Consider the following 21,908-nt stretch of genomic DNA (forward strand, 5'->3'; position numbering starts at 1 on the left):
AATCGGTGAGCTGACTAAAGCTGCCAATGAACACTATCAATCAAAACGAGACTAGAGTCAATATAAGTTCATACTTTAGAAGAACCCATTCAAGATTTATTTAACAGTGAATACAATATCATATTGTACATGTAACTTGGGACAAATGTCCACAGCCGAAAGAAAATGCGTCCCATATATAAGAACAAGAACAATACAGATGAACACTGAATGTTATTTTATTGATTCAAATCATTTTACAATAACATTGATAATATTTTATGTTTTGCATTCAATTAATCATATCTTTTGCCTAGCAACGGTGTAAACAACATTGTCAAATTTCAACAATTCCACCGATTCTAACAACGTGATCAGCATGTGATCAAAAGTGTTTACCATAATGAAAAAATAATAAGTTATATGATAGACTTATATCTCTTATTATTCTTTACTTGTATCATGCTTTCAAGCTAAAAAAAACATTTATAACATCGACATTAATCATCTTGACCAGTAACCTGTACATGCAACAAGCAACTTCTGGGGAATTCTGAAAGTCGGTCATACTTTTCGTTCAATGTGGGAGTGACTTAATCTACAACGAGGAGTCAGACATTCATTGCTATGGTGCATCTCCAAGATAGTTCACACTAAAATGATGATCTGTCTGGTTCTGCTTCTACTTCGATGCCTCGGCAACTTAACGCCCATGGCATTGATATCAGGGACCAAAACATAATATGCATACCCACATATGATATATACCGGTATTTGAACAATTGAAAAATAGGCGTCTCTTAGCTCAGGCTAATAAGGGTTCGACCTAATTCAATCGCACTGCATTCGTTAGAGACATCCCGGCTCTACTAACGGAACGGGACTGTACGTGATGGTGTAGTGTGGTGAGTTGTGAGTTGTGGTTGTAGTTAGTGATGGATAACTACGGTGCCACTTAAGACTATCATGCCGCTAAGCTAGGCCAGCTTGACAGACATATTTGTTTTATTAATGCCCGGCACCAGGACTCAATCATTACGATAACAACCCAGTCCGCTCCGTCATTCCGCTCGCTCTCAGACAAGACGAGCACCAGGACTACGATAAAAGCTCAACCCGCCCCGCTCACTCTCAGACAAGACGAGTACCAGGACAGGGCCGTAGTGGTTGTGTGACTACGATAACATATCAACCCGCTCCGCCGTCCCGCTCGCTCTAAGACAAGACGTGCGCCAGGAGCCGGTCGTAGTGGTTGTGTGACTGCAGCAACAAATCAGTGCGCCCCGTCTACTCTATGGTTTTCAAGCCGGGCTAGCTTCTCTACGTTGTCTCTTATAATGCTGTTGCCCGGCTCCAGAGCTAGGGCACGTTCGTAGTGTCGGCGGGCTTTTTTCAAATCCCCCTGAAACATTGATAGTATGAGTATTATACACTTTGCGTACACTCACACTGGTTTTGACAGAAACATGTTTCAGGAGCAACGCGAACACTAGGTGATGCAATGACTGCAATCCTTACTAGATTTCATATTTACTAATGAAAATGAAATGGTTTCAAATGTTAGTGCTGAAAACCTATTAAGTAAACGTAACTTTTATGTATCAAGATGTTTTACAATTGACAAAAACAGACTTGATTATAATAAGGCAATTTTAGTGCCATGAAAGGCCTTTTGGATATAGGTTAAGAAGAGAAAATATTCCACTAAACTGTAAGTGAACGGTGGGACTATTTCAAGGATAAGTAAAACACATATATCGAAAAATTCCTAATAAGAAGTGCAGGAAATGGGTGCAGACACTCGGTGTTGTTGACTAATAAACTTAATAAAGAGAGGAAAGGCTTTGTAGGAGCTATAAAAAAGTGTGTGTGTGTGTGGGGGGGGGGGGGGGGGTGCAGACATAATAACTATTTAAAAGACTAAAAATAAGGTGAGAAGGTTGTAAAAAAACCTGTTAGAATTCAGGAGGAAACCATTTTCTAGGGAACTGAAATCCTAAGACGTTTTAGTCATATGTAAAATCTAAGTCAACTACTAAAACATCAATATCTGAGCTGTATAAAACTGAATTGACTTCGGAAAGTGAAAAGGCAGAAACACCAGGTCCATTTTTCACCTCAATATTTATAGTTTATATTGAAAATGATTTCCCATAAATTATTATCAATCACTTTCCGGAACGAATGGATTTGAATAATTTTTTGACACTGTTAAAAAGAGTATTGATACTCTCCTAGTTTAAATACTTGTTCGGGTCAAGATGACATCAGTTCGAGGGGTTTTAAGTAAACGAGGATAGCTTTCTTCCAAGGGAAGGAAGAGTAAGTGAAAGAGGCTGAAAGAAGTGTACAGTAGGTGAAAGAGGCTGAAGATAGCTTTCTACCAGAAGAAGTGAAGAGCTGGTGAAAGAGGCTGAGGACCAGAAGAAGGAATAGTAAGTGAAATGGGCTGAAGATAGCTTTATACCAGAAGAAGTGTAGAGCTGGTGAAAGAGGCTGAAGATAGCTTTCTAGCAGCAGAAGTGTACAGCTGATGAAAGAGGCTGAGGACCAGACGAAGGAATAGTAAGTGAAAGAGGCTGAAGATAGCTTTCTACCAGAAGAAGTGAAGAGCTGGTGAAAGAGGCTGAGGATAGCTTTCTACTAGAAGAAGTGTAGGTCTGGTGAAAGAGGCTGAGGATAGCTATCAACCCGAAGAAGTGTACAGCTGATGAAAGAGGCTGAGGACCAGAAGAAGGAATAGTAAGTGAAAGAGGCTGAAGATAGCTTTATACCAGAAGAAGTGAAGAGCTGGTGAAAGAGGCTGAAGATAGCTTTATACCAGAAGAAGTGAAGAGCTGGTGAAAGAGGCTGAAGATAGCTTTATACCAGAAGAAGTGAAGAGCTGGTGAAAGAGGCTGAAGTTAGCTTTCTAGCAGCAGAAGTGTACAGCTGATGAAAGAGGCTGAGGACCAGAAGAAGGAATAGTAAGTGAAAGAGGCTGAAGATAGCTTTCTACCAGAAGAAGTGAAGAGCTGGTAAAATATGATGTGGATAGCTTTCTACCAGAATAAATGTAGAGCTGGTGAAAGAGGATGTGGATAGCTCTACCAGAAGAAGTGTAGAGCTGGTGAAAGAGGATGTGGATAGCTTTCTACCAGAAGAAGGAAGAGTAAGTGAAATAGGCTGAGAATAGCTTTCCACCAGAAGAAGTGTAGAGCTGGTAAAATATGATGTGGATAGCTCTCTACCAGAATAAATGTAGAGCTGGTGAAAGAGGATGTGGATAGCTCTACCAGAAGAAGTATAGAGCTGGTGAAAGAGGATGTGGATAGCTTTCTACCAGAAGAAGGAAGAGTAAGTGAAAGAGGCTGAGAATAGCTTTCCACCAGAAGAAGTGTCGAGCTGGCTTCTACCAGAAGGAGGAGGAGTAAGTGAATGAGGCTGAGGATAGCTTTCTACCAGAAGAAGTGAAGGGCTGCTGAAAGAGGCTGAAGATTTTCTACCAGAAGGGGGAAGAGTAAGTAAAAGAGGCTGAGGATAGCTTTCTACCAGAAGGAGGAGCTGGTGACAGGGGCTAAAGGTAGCTTTTACAAGAAGAATGACGAGCTGTTGAAAAGGCGAAAAAACTGAATGTCTAAATAAAAATATCTTTCTGACTTCAAGAGTTTGTGGAGCTTTTATACTTTTTTTATAACCTAAGCTTTTATCTGTAGCATACATTATCTTTAGAAAAAAAAAACTTTTTAAAAGCTTGCGTTATGAAAATTAGAATTAACCATTCCAAGCTTTATAAGCCTTACCATGGAAGTTTGCATCACTGCCTAAAAGATTCACGCACAATATCATGGATTATATATTTATTTTATATTATCTAATTTAATATGTTATTATAATACTGCATCGATAAAATATATATCACTTAGGCATCCAATGTACAATTAAGCTTGTCATTGTATTGAGCCATCGGCGAAATTGTTGAACTTTGATGCCATACAGTTTTGATATCAATGATCATTTGAAAGGGTATTTCTCTCTGATTACTAAAATTTAAAAGAAAAGCCTGAAATACATTATAAATAATGTAATTGCAGTATTGTTTGTGTTGAAGCAGAATCGGACATTCAATGGCGTATTTGCAATCTTCAGAGGCCGAAAAGCTTGTGTGTTATTATACTTTAATATATATTATTTTCGGTATTCATGTACTACCTTTACATATAATTTTTCTGCATTTTGAATCCTCTCAAATGATGCCAAACTATTATGGGGTCACAGTGCATCCAGAACTCACATTACTGCGTATCGATCGAATATTGTGATATTATTAATAACTTAAAGTAAGTTGAATTCGTTACTAACATTCATATGGTAAATAGCGCCGATGTTGCCGAGCGATGAAACGTGGTCAGGAGTGATTCTCAAGACCGATTCAAAATCCTGAAATGTACAAGCATTTCGTTTACAAATAATAAAATGTCCGCATATTCAAGGTTGTTTAAGTTCGTTTTAAGCTTGGGAATTGTATCAATCTATTAATTTATTTCATAAACAAACTTAAGTTTAATATCGAAATAATATCCAATTGACGTATTTGCATGAACTATTCAAAGAAAAGCCCACCAACAGCTCGTACAACGTTGATCGCGTTAAAATTATAATCTAGGAGGAAATATTCCTACCCGGAGCGCTTGTTTGAACTGTTTCAAGTCCTTGAAGTTGGTTCCCCTGTTGTAGAGCATGTCCCCCAGATCGCCTTCCGCCCCGCCCCGGGTCAGGTTGATCGCCCGGGTGAACAGGGAAAGTCCCTGTGGAAACATGTCAGCAGGATTTAAAATTAGTATTCATATATTTGTAACATATGGCTACCACAGCAATTAAATGTATACTATTTTTTGGAACGGAATGCATTTCTGACCATGTTTGATGGAATTTTCATTCTTACATAATAAAAGTACATACTAAATTGACTTATTTGCTATCCATTGTAATTCAATTAAATATTATAAAATAATTCTTTATTTTCAATCTTTACAGGAATACAAAAAAAAAAATGAAATGACTACGTCTAGTAGTACCAAATATGTTGAACGGACCTACCTCCTGATATTTACCGAGTCTGCTCTTAACCTTAGCAGTGGTGTCCAACACTTCTACATTCTTTGGCAATTGTACAACAAGGTCCGTTAGAATTCGTTCCGCTTCGACCAACAGCTCCTCGGAGGCCAGAATCTTTGCCTGTTAGAAAATATATTTTTTGTTCATATCATTGAAAGAAATAATAAACTACATGAACTATAAATGGAACAAGGCAAATACTTTAAAATATTTGTTGACTTGTGTGTTTTTTCGTAAACCTTGCCCCGGTTCAAATATAAATGTTCTATATATTGCTTTCTGCTGTGTTTTAACTTTGTAAAAGACTGCATGACGATGTATATATAGATATAATGGCAATGATGTCAGTCTATGATCTCTGTGACGCACATATCTAAGCATGGCATCTACGGATGCCTCGGAACCCATTCTCGCGACGTTCTTGTAGAGGGTGAGGGCGTCGGTTGTCCGTCCGGTGCCGTAGTAGAGCACCGCCAGCTGTTCCAATGTCGCCGCGTCTCGCCGTATTGAAAGTGCCCTGGGGTTGTAAGAAAACACCGGAAATTATACTAAGACACGATGAATAATAATGGCCTTTGTAGATATCCTAAATACTGGTGAGTGACTGTGTAATATAATGATTTCATTTAGTGCGTACCATTTTTTAACGCTAGGCGGCGTATTGACTTCAACAGACCCATTCGGAGCTCCTCGGCCATTTTTATCGAAAACAACCTCGGTTGTATGCCGGTACATCAGTTGAAGTAGTTCGTAAATGTTTGAATTACATCTTTTATTAAATGTGGTGTTTTAGAGTTGTATTTATTGATTTAAGTTTAAATTGAATGCCAGTGAAGTGAATTATTGCAAACATAATTAAGATTCCCAAGAGTTAAGTCATAAAGTTTAACTGCTAAATAAAATTACTACGCGATCTACTTGCAGCGGACTTATACGTGCCACTGTTTGGGTATGTAAACCGTCAAAATTCGCCCAAAGTTGTTTTCGATAAAAATGGCCGAGAAGTTCCGAATGCAACAGACCCTTAACACCGGATATGCAATCAGTAATGTCTTAGTTTCTAGACGTAATATATTGTGACTTAATATTGCGACAGAACAACAGGCAACCTGTCCAACTGACCGGACTATATACTCTTGGTGCAATTCAGGGTACTAAATGTCGGTCTTTTAGTGAAAAAAGGGGAATCCCAACTAACTGTTTTAGGGCGGCCTCGGCTCCAGCTTTATCACCGGACTTGTGGAGGGCAGAGGCGGCGGACACGAGTGTCCCGGGATCCCCAGGCTCCAGAGAGTGCGCCCTCATGTACAGGCGGGCAGATGCCTCGTGATTGTCTGGTGAACAATACAATTTAAAATATAATAAAATCAAAACAAAGCGGGTGTGCGTGCTATGTTTATACCAAATGTTTTGGAATACAAAAACTTTAAATAAAACAATAGTTATATAAAGCCGTGTACAATATTCAAACATTCTTCAGAATATGGAGCAACAAAATAAGTGTCCCATATCAGGAGCGGATCCAGGATTTGAAGCACTATGTGGAAGCAACACCTTCTGTTCCTTACCCATTTTATTCATCAGCGCACCATAGTTTAACAGCGCCTCCCGGAAGTCCGGGCTGATGTGAAGTGCGGCCTCGAGGGAGTGTTCCGCCTCCTGCAGTCGACCCAGCTCCATCAAGCTGTACCCAAGGGATGTCAGGGCGTCCGGGTTCCGTGGTCCCAGCTCCACCGCCCTCTCTAGCAGCCTGAAACCAGCTTCGCGTTCACCGCGTTTGCTGCACGAAATTATATATCGTTACATGTATACTATTTATGCATTCAGGAACCTGTAGCATTTTATATAAATGTCCGATACAAGGCACATGACAACTTACACTTTAATAGTGCATGTACGCAATACTACATAACGATACTAGTCTGTGTTGCAGTTGAGTATACCAACAAGCTGTATAGTGAAGACAGAATATAAATTTGAAAACAAAAACTATAAAAGAAATACAGAAAGAGTGGCCATTGTTGCTACATGTTTTAAGTTAGCCGCCCTTTTGTATTGTCGCTTTTATTTTTCATCCTGAGTAGACGTTCATTTTCCCTCCCACTCTCTAGATATCTGTGCAAGTTTGTTTATATTATTATAAGAACAGTTTAGGATTCTCATTAACTTAAGTATTGGAGTTCTATTAATACTATATAACGTTGTTAGTCTGTGTTTCATTGATTACAAAACGAAGCTGAATAGTGAAGAACAAATAACTATTCGGAAACTAGAACTATGAAAGCAAGATAATTTAAAAAAATGGGACAATTTATTAATATTAAAGGGGGGGGGGGGGGGGGCGTTCATTAGTCTTAAGTTAGCCGCCCTTTTTAATTGACGCTTTTAGTTTTAATCCTGGTTGAGGTTCAAGTTTCCCTGCCACTCTCTAGATGTTTTTTTTCTGTTTGTTGAATACAAGAACGGGTTAGGATTCTCATCAACCCTAGTGTTTGACTTCAATTCAAAGATTTGCCCTGTCTTGCACATTGTATTTGCTCCTTAATATATGTTCTGCTGTTTTATTTGCTTACACTGAGGATAAACGACGGCCCTTTTCGTAAGTAGGTGCTTGTGTGTTGTGTAGCTTTAGCTTTCTCCTCAATGGCGCAGCCAATCTATTTGGTCAGAAATATACCAAACCTAAATCCAGAGAGCCTTTGAATACGCAGGTACGATGTACCATGAGCTGAAGTGTACGTACAACAGAATGTTTCCGAGGTTGATGTGTGCGCCCTGGTGGGAAGGAAGGATACGGATGGCCTCCCGGAAGTGTATCTCTGCCTCCTGTCGATCCGGCAGGTGGACACCAAGGTTGTTTAGGGCGCTGGCGTAGGTTGGATCTAGTCTGAAATAGACGCGTGAAAGATAAGTAGAAACTACTCAATGGTCCACGCCGTGGTGAAACAAAATCAACGTTGAAATTGGCAGGGCTTTGATAATCGGTATCGAAGACATTCATTTCATCAGATGAGTGATCAAATAAATGTGTGTTCCATCGATAAGTCCACAATAAATTACCTGATAGCCTCCCTGTAGTGCTGAATAGCCTCGTCCCGGCGGCCGGCGTCTTTCAGGAAGTTGCCGTAGTTGTAGTGCACCTTTGCGTTGTGTGGCATCGCCGCCAACCCGGACCTGATTGTAGACAGTGATTTAAATCTATATTCTGAACAGGCAGAAAGAATGGCAGAAGGCGAGCTGTAGTATACGAACCAAAAAACATTCAGTTTTAGAACGTAGAACATCGCTTCATAATTATGCTAACATTTGATGCAAGAAACTTACAAAGAAAAGTACAGTCGAAAACTCGTTGGTTCGATATCTCATGGCTCGATATCCTCGTTGGCTCGAACCAGATTAAAAGGACCGATTTTTTTACTCTTTGTAACTCTAATAGATTAAGATCAATACGAGTGTGAATATTTAAATTCTATATGAAAGCAAAATACACCAGGAAAAATAAAAAATGGGGAAACTTCAATTAAGACGGTGGATCCTTTTTGACAATTTATTCATTTTTGCTAATAGAGATGACTTAGATGGAACACTTTGAAAACTGCACTCGGTTTGTCGCCTACCTAAAGAGTGTTTCTCTGTCCTTCCAGATCTGGTTTTGTGTGAAAGTCTTTGCTGCATGCAGGAGTATCAGCAGGCAGAAACACGTGATCACGTGACGTCGATAGTGCCGCCACTCACAGCACACGTGACACACTCCGGTGGAAACGAGCAGACAGAAGCCGAAACTGTCAATACGAAACAACCAATAAGAATCGGTGATACTTACCTTTGTCTGGTACATCAACCTAAAGCGACGACCTTACTTATGATATGGTTTAACTAGTCTAATTAACTTGCTAATGAAAGTCTTTATCGCATTTTACATGACCCAAGTTATGTTTCCTCAAATTGCGGCGTCCCATTAAAGCACATCATCAGGACACTGCCGTTTTATAAAATCGTGTTAAATAATGCTCACCTGGGTATATAGAGCACGCGCTCTGCCAGGACGAAACCGACGGTGAAGAGGATGTTGGACGCCGGAAAGAGGGGCAGTAGGAGCAGCACAACAGACCACAACAACCGCCTCTCCTAAAATAATGAGGTCCACCTAGATCGAATAACCGCCAAACCAATAATACACACATATTAATGTTAATTATGATGTTCATTTACTGACGATAAGAATCCATGAATAAAACATGAAAGTCTTGTACATTTTAAGTGTATTTTAGAGTTTTCTCTTGTGTTTTATCTAAACACGGGTGCTACTTTCAATACCTCTGTAAATGATACAAGAAGCTTGTAACCAAGGTAACAGCCGATTGTCGCCATGACGACGGTTACTAGGTTACGCATGTCGGTTATGGCGTGCACGATCGGGATGGAACCGTGCTGCCAGTCGTAACACAGCCGCGCCGGGGCCAGTAGCAACCACATGTTATATGTCCAGATGTGAGCATGCGTGAACCACCTGACCGGAAATGAAGACAAGGGCTAAGTATAGATTGACATTAGGAACATGTGCACTGCATTTGAATTATATGTTTTTCCATTAGGCATTTTATTTTACATTGTTTGTTTAATTGATTGAATATGTTCGTAGGAGGAGGAAATGAAATAAAAAGTAAAATTTCAAAATCTTGTTTTATTTTTTGGCAGGAAATGAAACATTAGATTATAAGCACAAATTCAGACAAAACCATGAGTCTGAAACCTGTCATTAGATGGCCATGCTAGTGCTTCGGTGGTTGTGGGTCTGAATCCCAAACCAGGGCACTCTTTTCTTCCTAGGTTTATACACAGAAAAAGAAAGTAAAAACTATTCTGAACTTATTATGTGCAGCGTTTTTTGGTATGGCACATACACGGAATATAATAGGTCCGTGGCATCGCCACAAATAAAAGGGTTTAGTCAGAGTGCAAACTGCCAGAGTAATACTTTTCAGGTGGTACCCCATCAAATTTCTTCGTCGTGGACATCATTATATCGATGAATTGAAAGTCTTTGTAGGGAGCACGTTTTTTCCCCCTATTTTAACAGAACCTTCTATGACAATAAATTTTACTCCAAATTGTATCAACACGGAGCCCGGCATGTCATTTGGTATGACGATCTCCCTTCATGTTTACTTGCATTTCCAGCCGTTAGATATCCACATACATTCTTTACATTCAAGTATATTAGAGGGATTGCTTGTGTTGATAATATCAGAGACAGTATCATTTTCTTTTTTTAACAAAATAATTTTCTGTGTTGCTGTCCGAGAAATAGCTAAACTGTAACCAGTCCGCAATGTTTCTTCGATCGATGTTGTCCAATCAAACGCCTGGATACAAGAATCAGCGCTTACGATTGGATGACGACTGGCTATAGAAACGATGAAAAGTTTATGTGGAAGGATGTCCTCCTTTCCTCCGACGTTTTATTTTAAACGGGTTAAATTCGGAGCAGAGGGAATGAAACAGTTTGGGATTTCCAATGATTTTTTCTGAAAACGCGTTTTTTTGAGCGGCGGCTTAGTTAAACGAACAATAAAAAACAGTGGCCTTACGGTTATATTTAAAAGTGTACCGAATATAATTTGTCAAGACTTATTTGATATTTTTTACATATTTAAGTTGTTTTTGACAGAAAACATGCATGTTGAAACATTTAAATACTTCCGTTTAGGTGCATGTTATTCATAATAAAGATTCTGCTGTGATTTTATGATTCAATGATGCAGGTGAATTATTTAGATAGGCATCTACTAAAAAAACAATTTGAATGTAGTTGAACTAAATTTGCATTAGCAGGTAATTTGATATATTTTACGAGTTACAGACGCTACATCCGTCTTTATTAAAAAAAAGAAAGCATTTATTATAAAGTACAGAAATATATATAGCTAGTATATTTAAGCTAATTAAGTTTGGTAAACCATTGAATATTAGAAATTATTTTCATGATATCGATAATATTGACAACGCGCTCTGTTGTTCTTCCATTTTTAGAAGTGTCCTTTATTATTTTAGTGTTTTATTATTGTTTCCTTTAGTATTTTCTGCGTTATTGTTATGACATACTTATTATTCACATTAACAATGTTTATACGTTTGTTTAAAGCGCTTTATATTACGCATGAACGCAAACCTCCTTTCATAAGGAAATTAAGATATAAATTGATTCATTCATTGACGTGTATCGTTTTCATTTTGGTGAAATAGAGTGGCTTATCTTAGATTTATTACGTTGATTTACAAAAAGAATTGCATTAAATAACAGAGTAAGATATATTCATAACATGACTGATAACATGAACAACGAACGAGTTGCACGTGCTCACCTTGTCAGCATGCTCGTTGCGAACGCTGCCGGGTTGTCATGCGGCGTGAACGCTGGTAACGTGCCTCCCATTAGATTCACGCGGGCACACAACAGCACAACGGTCTGAAATGAATTTAACGTATTCAAACATGTATGAAACAAATGTATTTGTTTAGGAATAATAAAAGACGTTGGGATTAAACGTAACTTACGAATATCAAGACAGACGTCAACCTGATGAATGTGTCTGTCTTATCCGTCTTCCTGGAAATGAAAAAAAAGAAACACACAAACATTAAATTTAATGCTGTAAATAAACGGTTAACAAGACAAAGTATTTAAGCATTTCATATATTTCTGCTTTGAAGGTACGATACCTTTAACTGCAAAGCTTCAAACACAAATAGACCTGGCCCCAATTTCTCGAAACTTCTTAAGTCCCTTATAACAGGATTTACCTAAACTCACTATTTCTGTTGTTCTGAATATGCATTATATTTACTTCTTTAAGAGTTTTTATAATTATATAAGAAAATATGTATTCTAATTAGAAAAAAAAAACATTTTTCATTTATCAAAATCTATTATTAGTATGTATTTTGGCTAATTGAAATAAGCGACTTAAGCCTGTTAAGCTTAAGAAGTTTCGAGAAATTGGGGCCTGTATACCAATACGTTTTTGTTCTAGTTTTCAGTTTTATATCTTGCTCGTGTACCAAAAAGACGTTCAGTTTATCATTCGGAGCTCCTCGGCCATTATTTTCAAAAACAACCTCGGATGTATTTGGACGGTTTACATACTCAAAAAGTGGTACGTTTAAGTCCGCCGCAAGTAGATCGCGTAGTAATTTTATTTAGCAGTTAAAATTTGTGACTTAACTCTTGGGATTCTTAATTATGTTTGCAATAATACAATTCAATGGAAATCAATTTAAACTTAGATCAATAAATACAACTCTAAAACACTACAATTAATTAATGATATAATTCAAAATTTTACGAACTACTTCAACTGATGTACCGGCATACATCCGAGGTTGTTTTCGATAAAATGGCCGAGGAGTTCCGAATGTCAGTTTATACGTAAAAAAATCGTTATAAACGTTTAGCTGGCCGACGTTGAAGCTGCAAACTGATTTACCGTTTTTACAACTTTTTATATTTTGTTCTTGGAATGTGCCAGTTTTTGCTTAAATATCTGCAAACCAGTGATATAAGCCTTCGATCGCAGATTTTCTTATTTCCGTTCGAAAATTATTGTTTATGGCTAAAAGCGTTACTTACGGTTTAAGAAAAATGCACACAACATCATTGACTTAAATATGAAAATCTGCGATCCGATGTTTTGTCAGAAGTCTTATATCACTGATTTTCTTGCACTTTCGCATAAATTGGCTCGTTCGAAGACAAAAAATAAAACAGTTGTCAACATGTTTAATCTGTAAGAGTGCAGCTTTAATGTCAGAAGAAAATAGTTTTATAGTCGTGCGGACCGTGTGTAGTGTCTGTGTAGTTCATAGACTACCATGGTTCCCAGCACCGTGGCTCCCGTCTCCTTGCTCAACATTGCAGCCATCGCGCATACCAGCGCGCCGGCCAGGGACGCCATACCGGAAGGGGAGCAAGGCGAGAACGCAGCGGTTCTGAAATTATGCCATCAAAGAGCCTCAGTGTCTCGTTCCCAATATTTGGATATCGTATGTAAGTAACTGACCAGGAGATCGAAAAAAATAAATAGAAAGACACGCGCATTTCACTGAAGAGTCTGTGTAAGCAGGCTTATTGTTCTAACGTCATCGTGCAGTTTATATATTCGTTCGTCGTGTTATTGTTGATGGTTGGTGAAGTTGTTCCACTAAAATGTCATTACCTCGTGTACAGTCCGAGAGCGAGGAGGAAGAACGCAGCCGCGAGAACATCCGCCCGACCCACAATACCCGTCACCTGAAACGAGCGCCAGTCAGTACACCGCGGAAAAGCGGTTATTTGGTGGAAAATAAGTGACTGCTTTGGTGTTATTCAAATTTGAAGTTCGAAACGCTTGAAAATGTGGATATTGACGGATAGAGTAGACTTACACGTGCATCATGTCACTGAAAACGTGCGGTGGTTCGGTAATCTCCACCTGATAGTTTATGACTGCAGGGCATTTGACTGTTTGGAAACATGTTTCTTTTCTTAATTTTAAAGGGATTCGACAACGATTATAAACATATGTAGAGCTAATTTATGAGTATGTGTCCGACACATTATATCATGGATGACTCATTTTATTTTCACGTTCTCTGTCGTACATCACATTGTCACAGCTGTATCTGAATAATAAGTGTTTATAAAGCACATTTAGTCATTCATTTTCTTAAAAAGCAAATGAAAAGGTGTCAATGGGCGAGTGTCATTTTATAGTAAATTCAACACATTCATGTTTAAGATGAATTCAAACAACCTTGCATAAAAGATATAAGTTTCAATTTATGATGATAGAAATCATCAAGCGAACTGAATAGACGTGGACGAGACTGGGAAGAATGCCCATAATTTTGTAACAATTAGCATGTAACCAGGTGTGTGACAGACTTGTATTAATGTTACACTTTTTTGATACAGAAATGATATCGTAGATTAAATCAAATTGCTGAAAAAATTGAATCCATCAGATCAGTATCATACTTCTTACTTATAGGAGAAATATAAAAATAATTGGACATCCATAAGAGCTTCATAAGAAACAATTCGGAAATTATGATGACGTGTGCACATCAATACAGTAATACGTTCTTGGTAAAATAAAGAGATAAAAATACCAATGCATAATGAATGCATATACATTGTATTTATTTTTAATTTTAAAGCTAAGATGACTTTCATTACATCAAGTGGAGCAATAAATCAAATTTGAAGATTGTTTGCCCACATGGGGCTCGCCTTCATTGAAATTCACTCGAGCCCTTTGACACAAGTGGCATGGTGTCGTTATGAATAAGTAGCTTTCATTCACCGCCTTGATCCCCGTCTCTCGACGAGAGTACGACTCACTAAATCCATTCAACTCTGGAGAAATTTGCATGTTAATATTTAATCTGCACTCAGAAAGTCTTACGATGCTGTTTTCAATCGGAGGAAATTAGTTGCATTCCTGCACATGTATACCCTATTACCCTGTTTCTATTTCTTTTTACATTTTTTTGCAATAGTAGTTTCCGCATTTTGCTGTTGTAGTTCAAAAGAAAGGGTATTTATTTATTTATATTTTCATTCGCGATTAATTGTACAAACTCTCGCTAAAAACGCAAGTATATACATGGTATTATGTAAAATCGAAACCGTGGTAGGCAATATCTATCATGAGTGGTGAAACAAAATGTTGATTTTTTTAAATAAATGTATGTGTTTTCTATAATTGTATACACAATTGTATTAAAGTGACACTATTATTCAAAATCAATACATATACATATATGACAACATACATTTTGAGTGACTAGTAAACCTTTAACTTCTCTCCCAAAAATGCATTTATTGAAAATATTAATTACTGATAGCAATATTGTGACCGTGCATTTAATAGCTGTAAACGCAAAACTATTAAATGATTGGTGAGTGCCGAAAGGTTTACTGTGATCTACTATCGTCGCATACGGTAGAAATACCGTGCTTTCTGCATATTTCTTTCAAATTAAACTCGGTATCCTTCATCAGAACCATTGTTTTCGACAGTTATTCATCCCATTTGATTATAATAAAACATTTGTATTAATTGTAAAATTAATTGTTTGTGAGTACGAGTGCATCTTTAAGTATATGCTCATGTGTTTTTTCAACAATCCTGACTGGCTGTCACTTATGATCGATAATGAAAGATTAAGTTACTGTTATCAGTTATAACTTTTAACTAGTAGTTACCGCCTCAGCGTGCACAGGGTGGACCGCGAACAGGCAGCCCGCTAGAGCCGAGCACGTCCTTCCCACATGGAGAACGTCGCGACACGTGCGCACGAACATAGACGTCACCAGCACGTGCAGAAACACATTAACCACGTGGAAATAAAACGGGTCTGGGCCCAGTAATCTGCGGTTTAATCTGAAATAAATCTTCATTTTAGGTATGTTCCCCAACAGCTAAATTTCTATATTTCATTACATATTTTTGCGGTGAAAATTTCGTATTTTTAATTTGTTTTTTAATAGTTCTGTACGTTAAGATTGATTGATTTCGAATATGTTCGCTGGCGCAAAGGGGAGGACAAAGAATCAACTGTTCTAATGTCCGCAGTATCATAAAATATTCATTATGGCTGGATTTCATTTTCTATTCGTATATTTCCGAACAAATCTAACACTACTATAGATAGATCTTTCATATAATTATGCATTTTATTTTTATGCAATTTTCTGTATGTTTAAAAGAGGAAGACTTATTCAAATCTTGCCTTGATGATTTATCTCATTTTATCGTTTGTGTTACTTTTTCTCATGTTGGTGACAATTACAATCCATTTACGTTTTACGATGCTAGTTTAGTTATGTCGGGTAACAAATACTTTAATTTGCAATGAGAGGAACATTTACCCAGCTTTCTGAACAGTTACCGTGGCGGTTATCAGATCTAAATTTTGTTCATTTTAATGTAAAGGTTCTCGTTATCGTGTTATATACATAGTGTGATAATATTAAATTGCACGTGCATTGCACGTGTGTCGACAAGCAGTTTACTGAAAGTAATTTCAAATTGAACAAAAAATCCGTACTTACCGAAATGTCAGAACTGTGAGAGGTCTGTAAGACTTGTGACTGGTATTGAGAGAAATGCGCCTTCCCCAGAAGTCGTTCTGAAATACGTCACCCAGTGACGTCGCACCGCTCACGTCAGGATTACGTTTAATGGCAAAAACGTCGTCATGCACAAATTCGCCGTTGAGTCCGTTAACGTAACACAATAAAGCCAATAGAGGTGGAAGCATACATTTCCAGTTTTGAATACAAAGCAAGCCCATTTCTTTCCAATTAAACTGAATTACTGAACCACAGAAACTCGCATGTTTGTTGTTTAATCTAATATTATTATTTCTGTCGCTATGATGCTTAACGTGCACTTCCATTTTGGTTCAAAATACGAATAATGTTCAGTGAGTGACAGTTGATGGGCTATCATCCGTTTTAGTATGATGGTATAGATCCAAACGAAGAAGTTAAGCCCGCAATGGTCCGTTCACTCCTTAACACTAACGGACTGAGTGTTTCCAAACGATGTAAGAGACAACAGCAAATTTATTTAATTTTATTTAAACACTTTGATCTCCTCTCCAGATAAGACTAATAACCATATTAGACTAGTTCAATTGAAGGTCCACATACATCACGATAAGATGTTCTTGATGCTCTTAGTTTATATCATTGACTCACGGCTTGGGTTAATACAGTTAATATCATATTTTATCAAATGGCTATCGGAGCGTTCTTGTGCCATAGTCTATATACCTGAGAACAGAACAGAAATATAATATATATATATAGGAGTTAATAATATAACTGTCCTGTTTTGGCTATGTTTGAGAGATACAATCTCGTAATTAGGATTTACTTAGTCCTAATTAGGAAACACAATATCCTAATTGTTAGATACCAAGTCCTATAATCAAGAGATAATAAGTCCTAAATAAGTTACAGTACCTTCTATTAAAGATACCTTATTAGGAGAAGAGTTTTGTTTTTAGGCAAAACTAACGTTTGTACCATGCACTTCGTGACTCGCTCATGTTTAAGTAAAATGATTTTTTTTTGTATGAAGAAATTAAATGTGGAAACTCATCAGGAGTGTTAAAACTAAGATACTGGCGGCTGGAACTTGCTAAAATATTGTCTACGATGTCTTCGAGCAAGTTATCCTTCTGGTTGTGTATGATTCCTTGTGGGCGAGTGGTTTTGTTGTCAGTATTCTAATTTTGCATTGACTGTACCGGCTTTGGTTCGCTCCACATTATAACCAGAACATTTATTTTAACTTTCAGTGTGTGTTTTTTTCTGCAATTTCGTTATCAAAGAGTTTAATAATAATTAATTAAGTGTTTCCAGATGCATTACTGTTTTTTTCCGAGGAAAATATTATGTCGGATGCCAAAATTTAAGGCAGCGTAACAAAGGGTAACACAACCAATGTTTGGTGCGTCTCTGCTTCTGGAAAAGTAGTATTATAAAATAATGAATAAATGAGATGTAGTTCATTGAGCTACAGTGCCAAGAAGTGTATTGGCCCAATGCACTAATTACAATAGCAAATACTTACCACACTTCTTAAATATTCATTTTGGTAATCGAATATTCGAACATTCGATCGAAAGAATTACCGAATATTCGTATATCAATTTTGCCATTCGTTTACTTTTTTATATATTTTTTCGTTTACATCCCTAGTATCGGGTAGCACGGACAGTTAACGTTAAAGGGTCGGACATTAAGGTCAGTATGTTAATGTCACGAATAATGGAAGTTGTGGGTGTAGCTTGGTCAGCCAGATCGGCTCGGACATTTACACGGTGGAGAACCCACGTGACTTTTTTGGTAAAGTGCACGGCAACAAATGTCAACAAGTCTCGATTCAGGTAAGGTTTTTAAAGATAACTTTCTTAATATTTGGAGAATTTTTGTGAAATAAAGACCATAAACCCCGCATTTAAGAGCTCTATCTACGGTAATAAAGATCTTTCTCTAATATTATAAAATTTTCCCGAAAATCTTGACCAACTGATTTCTCAGAGTTGAAATCTAAGGCAAAGTACACGGCTTTTGACAAATCTATCGCTTTACTTCATGTTAGCCGTAAATAATTCATATTATTATAATAACACAAATCTTATTTTAAGCAAATGTTATGTATTTTAAAGTTTTCAGCGTGTATTGTTGAACTTCTTATAGTTATTTCAAAGGCGAAAATGAACTAAAACCGAATTGATAAAGTACACGGACATTTTAGGTTTGATAAAGTACACGGTCGTTTACAACCTTCAGTGTATATACTCATTGTTTCACTGACTGGTGCTAAAACGAGTTATTATAAATTTATTTATTATTTCTATTCTTCAAATTCATTATTGAAGATTGCTCCATGTTTGAAAAGACGCATTGTAATGGAGTGGCAATGGAAGAATGAACACGTTTTAACAGTTAGACCGACGGAGTCGCCTAAATGATGGGCTCATTTTCATGAATCATAGAAACATGTGCTATCACACTAAAATTCAGTCCCGTATTTTAACAATATATTCGCAATTGACATATAAAGGGCTTGAAGTTTTTGTAAAGGGTGTTCCACTTCTTTTTCGTATCTTATATGTAAAAGTGTTTGTATTCATTATACATGGTAAACAGTAACACATAACTGCTTAATATCTCTTCATTTTGTCAATTTTGAGAAAGAAAAGTGTTCTTGTACTTTTAATATCTTCGATTGCTAGCTGATTTGATAGACTTATGATTTTGTGACATTTGTTTCATTTCATAATATGAAGACTCCGACTTTATGCAAAGAATGCGGAATGGCATTTCGAAATTAAAAAAAACAAACATCTAGTAGACCACGATAGAAGGCATTCTGGTCAATTGCCATCGTTTTTGCGGGAAAGTGTTTGCACAGACACAGGTTAGTTTTAAGCTTTATTTTTTCGCAGAGAAATAAGAATATACTAACAGTTATACTTTTATTATGACTTCTTTCGTGTAGAGGTTAAGATTTGCCGTCGTCTGACTGTGTTTTCAACGTTTTTTAGGGATTGTCCGTGTTTTAGTGGACAGGGTCGTTTAGTTTTATGATGATGATTGCACAATCAAACACTCATTGCGTGGCAGTAATATAGTGTTTTTTATAAATTATATTCAAGGACATGTACTGACATTGCCAGCATTTCTCGCTTACTTGTGACAGTACATGCCTTTTTTATAGGTGCAGCAATCAAGGCGAGACAAAGTTGCACGTTTGCAAATATTGTGGCAAAACTGCTCTTGCAAGACTTGAAGATACACGAAAGACGCGAAAGCGGCCAATTGAAACTAACCTGTGATGTGTGTGGGTTCAAATTAGGTGACACGACCAATCTTAGTGACCAGATTTCTACTAGACATAGGGGAATGACACTTCACAAATGTCTACAGTGTCGCTCAGCATTCAAGTTCAAATCTGGAGTCAACAGGCACGTTAAGGCGAAACACACCTAATCAGGACACATTGAAAGATCACAATGGTCTAGTTAGAAGTGCATTCCAGTATGTTGCCGAGTTAAAATAACGTTTTGATGAGTTTAACATTTTATTAAGATAAATAGCAAAACGTACTGTTACCAAATGGTGCTCTTTCAAAATGTTCGTTTGTCTTACAGTACTGAAAAAATTGCTGTGTAAAATTAGTATGAAAACGGATTGAGCATAAAACATTTTCACAAGGTTAAGAGATGCATTGTTGTCATTTTCCCATTGATGTCCTATAAACTCTTAACTGCATGTATCTTATGTAATTCAGCAAGCTTTGAAACACAATTATTTTGTAATCACATTTCAGCCTTTAGTCTAGAACATTCTAATGTTCCATGCTCAGCTCTTATCTAGATGTTCAAGTCTTAGTCCTAGCCTGGAAGTTGGTAATATAGTGTGCTCTCATTCCTCATTGCTGTTTCCCATCTAACTCCGAGCCTCTATCTTTACAATGAGTTCCTGTCTGTATTGTTCGAACGACCGCAGATTTACTGATGTAGATCAGATAATATTTGTTCAGACTGAACCAATTAAAAGATTCAGCGTTACCTGAAAGGTATGAACAATATGCTTTAAATGTGGAAATATATATAAACTAATTGTGATGTGCCTATTTTATTGTTTTATGTCACATCAAAATAGGAACATTCATGAAATTTATAATCACCACAAACGGGCCGCTAACTACAGAGACGTTTTATTCGCTGTCAGTCCAGATTATAATTTATAAGTAAAACTATCTGATTTTTGAAGAAATGTATGTATGATTCTGTATTGATCTGCATATTTAAAAGTAATCGAACTTATAATGGCAGACTTTCTCTTAAATTATCCCATAGACTTTCTCTCAACTCCTCATTAAATATGATTGCTAAATATTTAGTTATTTAGGTGTGCGTTATAATGCAAAATTTATTGATATTAGTTAAATAAAAACTAAACACTATACATTCTGACTTCACGAATAGAAAATGCTTATATAACTATTAGTTTGTAAACCGCACTCTACTTTCAAACATAAACTAAAATGACCGTGTACTTTATCATCCTAAAATGTCCGTGTACTTCATCAATTTGGTTTTAGTTCATTTTTACCTTTGAAATAACTAGAAGTTTAACAATACAAGCTGAAAACTATAAAATACATAACATTTGCTTAAAATAAGATTTGTGTTATTATAATAATATGAATTATTTACGGCTAACATGAAGTAAAGCGATATATTTGTCAAAAGCCGTGTACTTTGCCTTAGATTTCAACTCTGAGTAATCAGTTGGTCAAGATTTTCAGGAAAACTTTAGGATATTAGAAAAAGTTCTTTATTACCGTGGATAGAGCTCTTAAATGCGGGGTTTATGGTCTTTATTTTATAAAAATTCTCCAAATATTAAGAAAGTTATCTTTAAAAACCTTACCTGAATCAAGACTTGTTGACATTTGTTGCCGTGCACTTTACCAAAAAAGTCACGTGGGTTCTCCACCGTGATTTAGGTCCAATGAGTTAACAGGTGAGCTAGCCATGGTCTAGTATATTGTGATTATATGAGCTGACCCGAGGTTTGTTCCTTTAATCAATATGCAATCGAAATAACAATCATTTGGTGATATGATTTTTATTATTGGTTGATTTATAATATTAATTAAAACCATTTGTTAAATCCTTTGAAACTAGTTAATTAAATTATGGTATAAAACCTAAACAAAGGCGAACATTTGGCCAAACAAATTATTATATGAACCAATAACAAAGTTGCTATACCGACGTAGAGTTAAAGTCATACACCAGTTGATTTCTCAAAAAGCGAACAAAGAGAAAGGCGCCTTATTGGGTCCTAAGGATTGAGTGACTCCTAGTAAGGAGATAATTAATTCAAAAACATGATAGAATGAGGCACTTGGGCGCTTCCTTAATTGGCTAAAAGTTAAACCCGTCTTGTTTAGCGTGTATGGATACGTGCTCTTTGAGAAATGATTTAATATTGCATTTTTATTAAATTATGAAATACACCTCCATTGAATGCAACATATTGTGCTAAACGTGAATGGCCTTTTGCTAATTCTCTATTAACCGTTTGAAATTATAATAAAATGGAGAAATAAAAAACACTGAATTTGCATTTTCGCCATTGAAAGCAAATAAAATATATTCTATTGATAGTGTTAAAGGAATAGCATATAAGAATGCTGCTCATCTTTGAAAACAGTTAGAAACAAAACACTCGTGTGAAGCGCGTTTGTAATATT

General features: G+C 36.7%; 1 protein-coding gene across 2 annotated transcripts; it reads right to left on the minus strand.

The window, feature by feature from the left end:
* Positions 1–202: 202 nt before the first annotated feature.
* LOC128238804 (protein O-mannosyl-transferase TMTC1-like) lies at positions 203–16,791 on the minus strand. 2 transcript variants are annotated; one of them, XM_052955059.1, is made up of 19 exons: positions 16,175–16,791; positions 15,326–15,503; positions 13,293–13,366; positions 12,916–13,065; positions 11,635–11,686; positions 11,442–11,545; positions 9,394–9,586; positions 9,092–9,204; positions 8,694–8,858; positions 8,137–8,250; positions 7,820–7,963; positions 6,645–6,856; positions 6,275–6,410; positions 5,446–5,593; positions 5,059–5,196; positions 4,641–4,766; positions 4,321–4,398; positions 3,762–3,782; positions 203–1,381 (listed from the first exon to the last, which is right to left on the minus strand). In XM_052955059.1, exons 1-19 carry the CDS (start codon positions 16,519–16,521, stop codon positions 1,253–1,255), a joined length of 2,622 nt encoding a protein of 873 aa, XP_052811019.1. In that variant the 5' UTR covers positions 16,522–16,791; the 3' UTR covers positions 203–1,252. The 2 variants fall into 2 exon arrangements, with proteins under 2 accessions (XP_052811019.1, XP_052811020.1); XM_052955060.1 differs by lacking the exon at positions 3,762–3,782.
* Positions 16,792–21,908: the final 5,117 nt, after the last annotated feature.

This window comes from Mya arenaria, chromosome 6, assembly GCF_026914265.1.
Source record: "Mya arenaria isolate MELC-2E11 chromosome 6, ASM2691426v1".
Lineage (NCBI taxonomy): Eukaryota > Metazoa > Mollusca > Bivalvia > Myida > Myidae > Mya > Mya arenaria.

Coding starts and splice junctions, on each gene's coding strand:
- LOC128238804 (XM_052955059.1), bottom strand. CDS start 16,521: ATGGAAGTGCACGTTAAGCATCATAGCGACAGAAATAATAATATTAGA. Junction 15,504..16,174: donor CTCACAGTTCTGACATTTCG/GTAAGTACGGAT, acceptor GATTTATTTCAG/ATTAAACCGCAGATTACTGG. Junction 13,066..13,292: donor GCTCTCGGACTGTACACGAG/GTAATGACATTT, acceptor GCATAATTTCAG/AACCGCTGCGTTCTCGCCTT.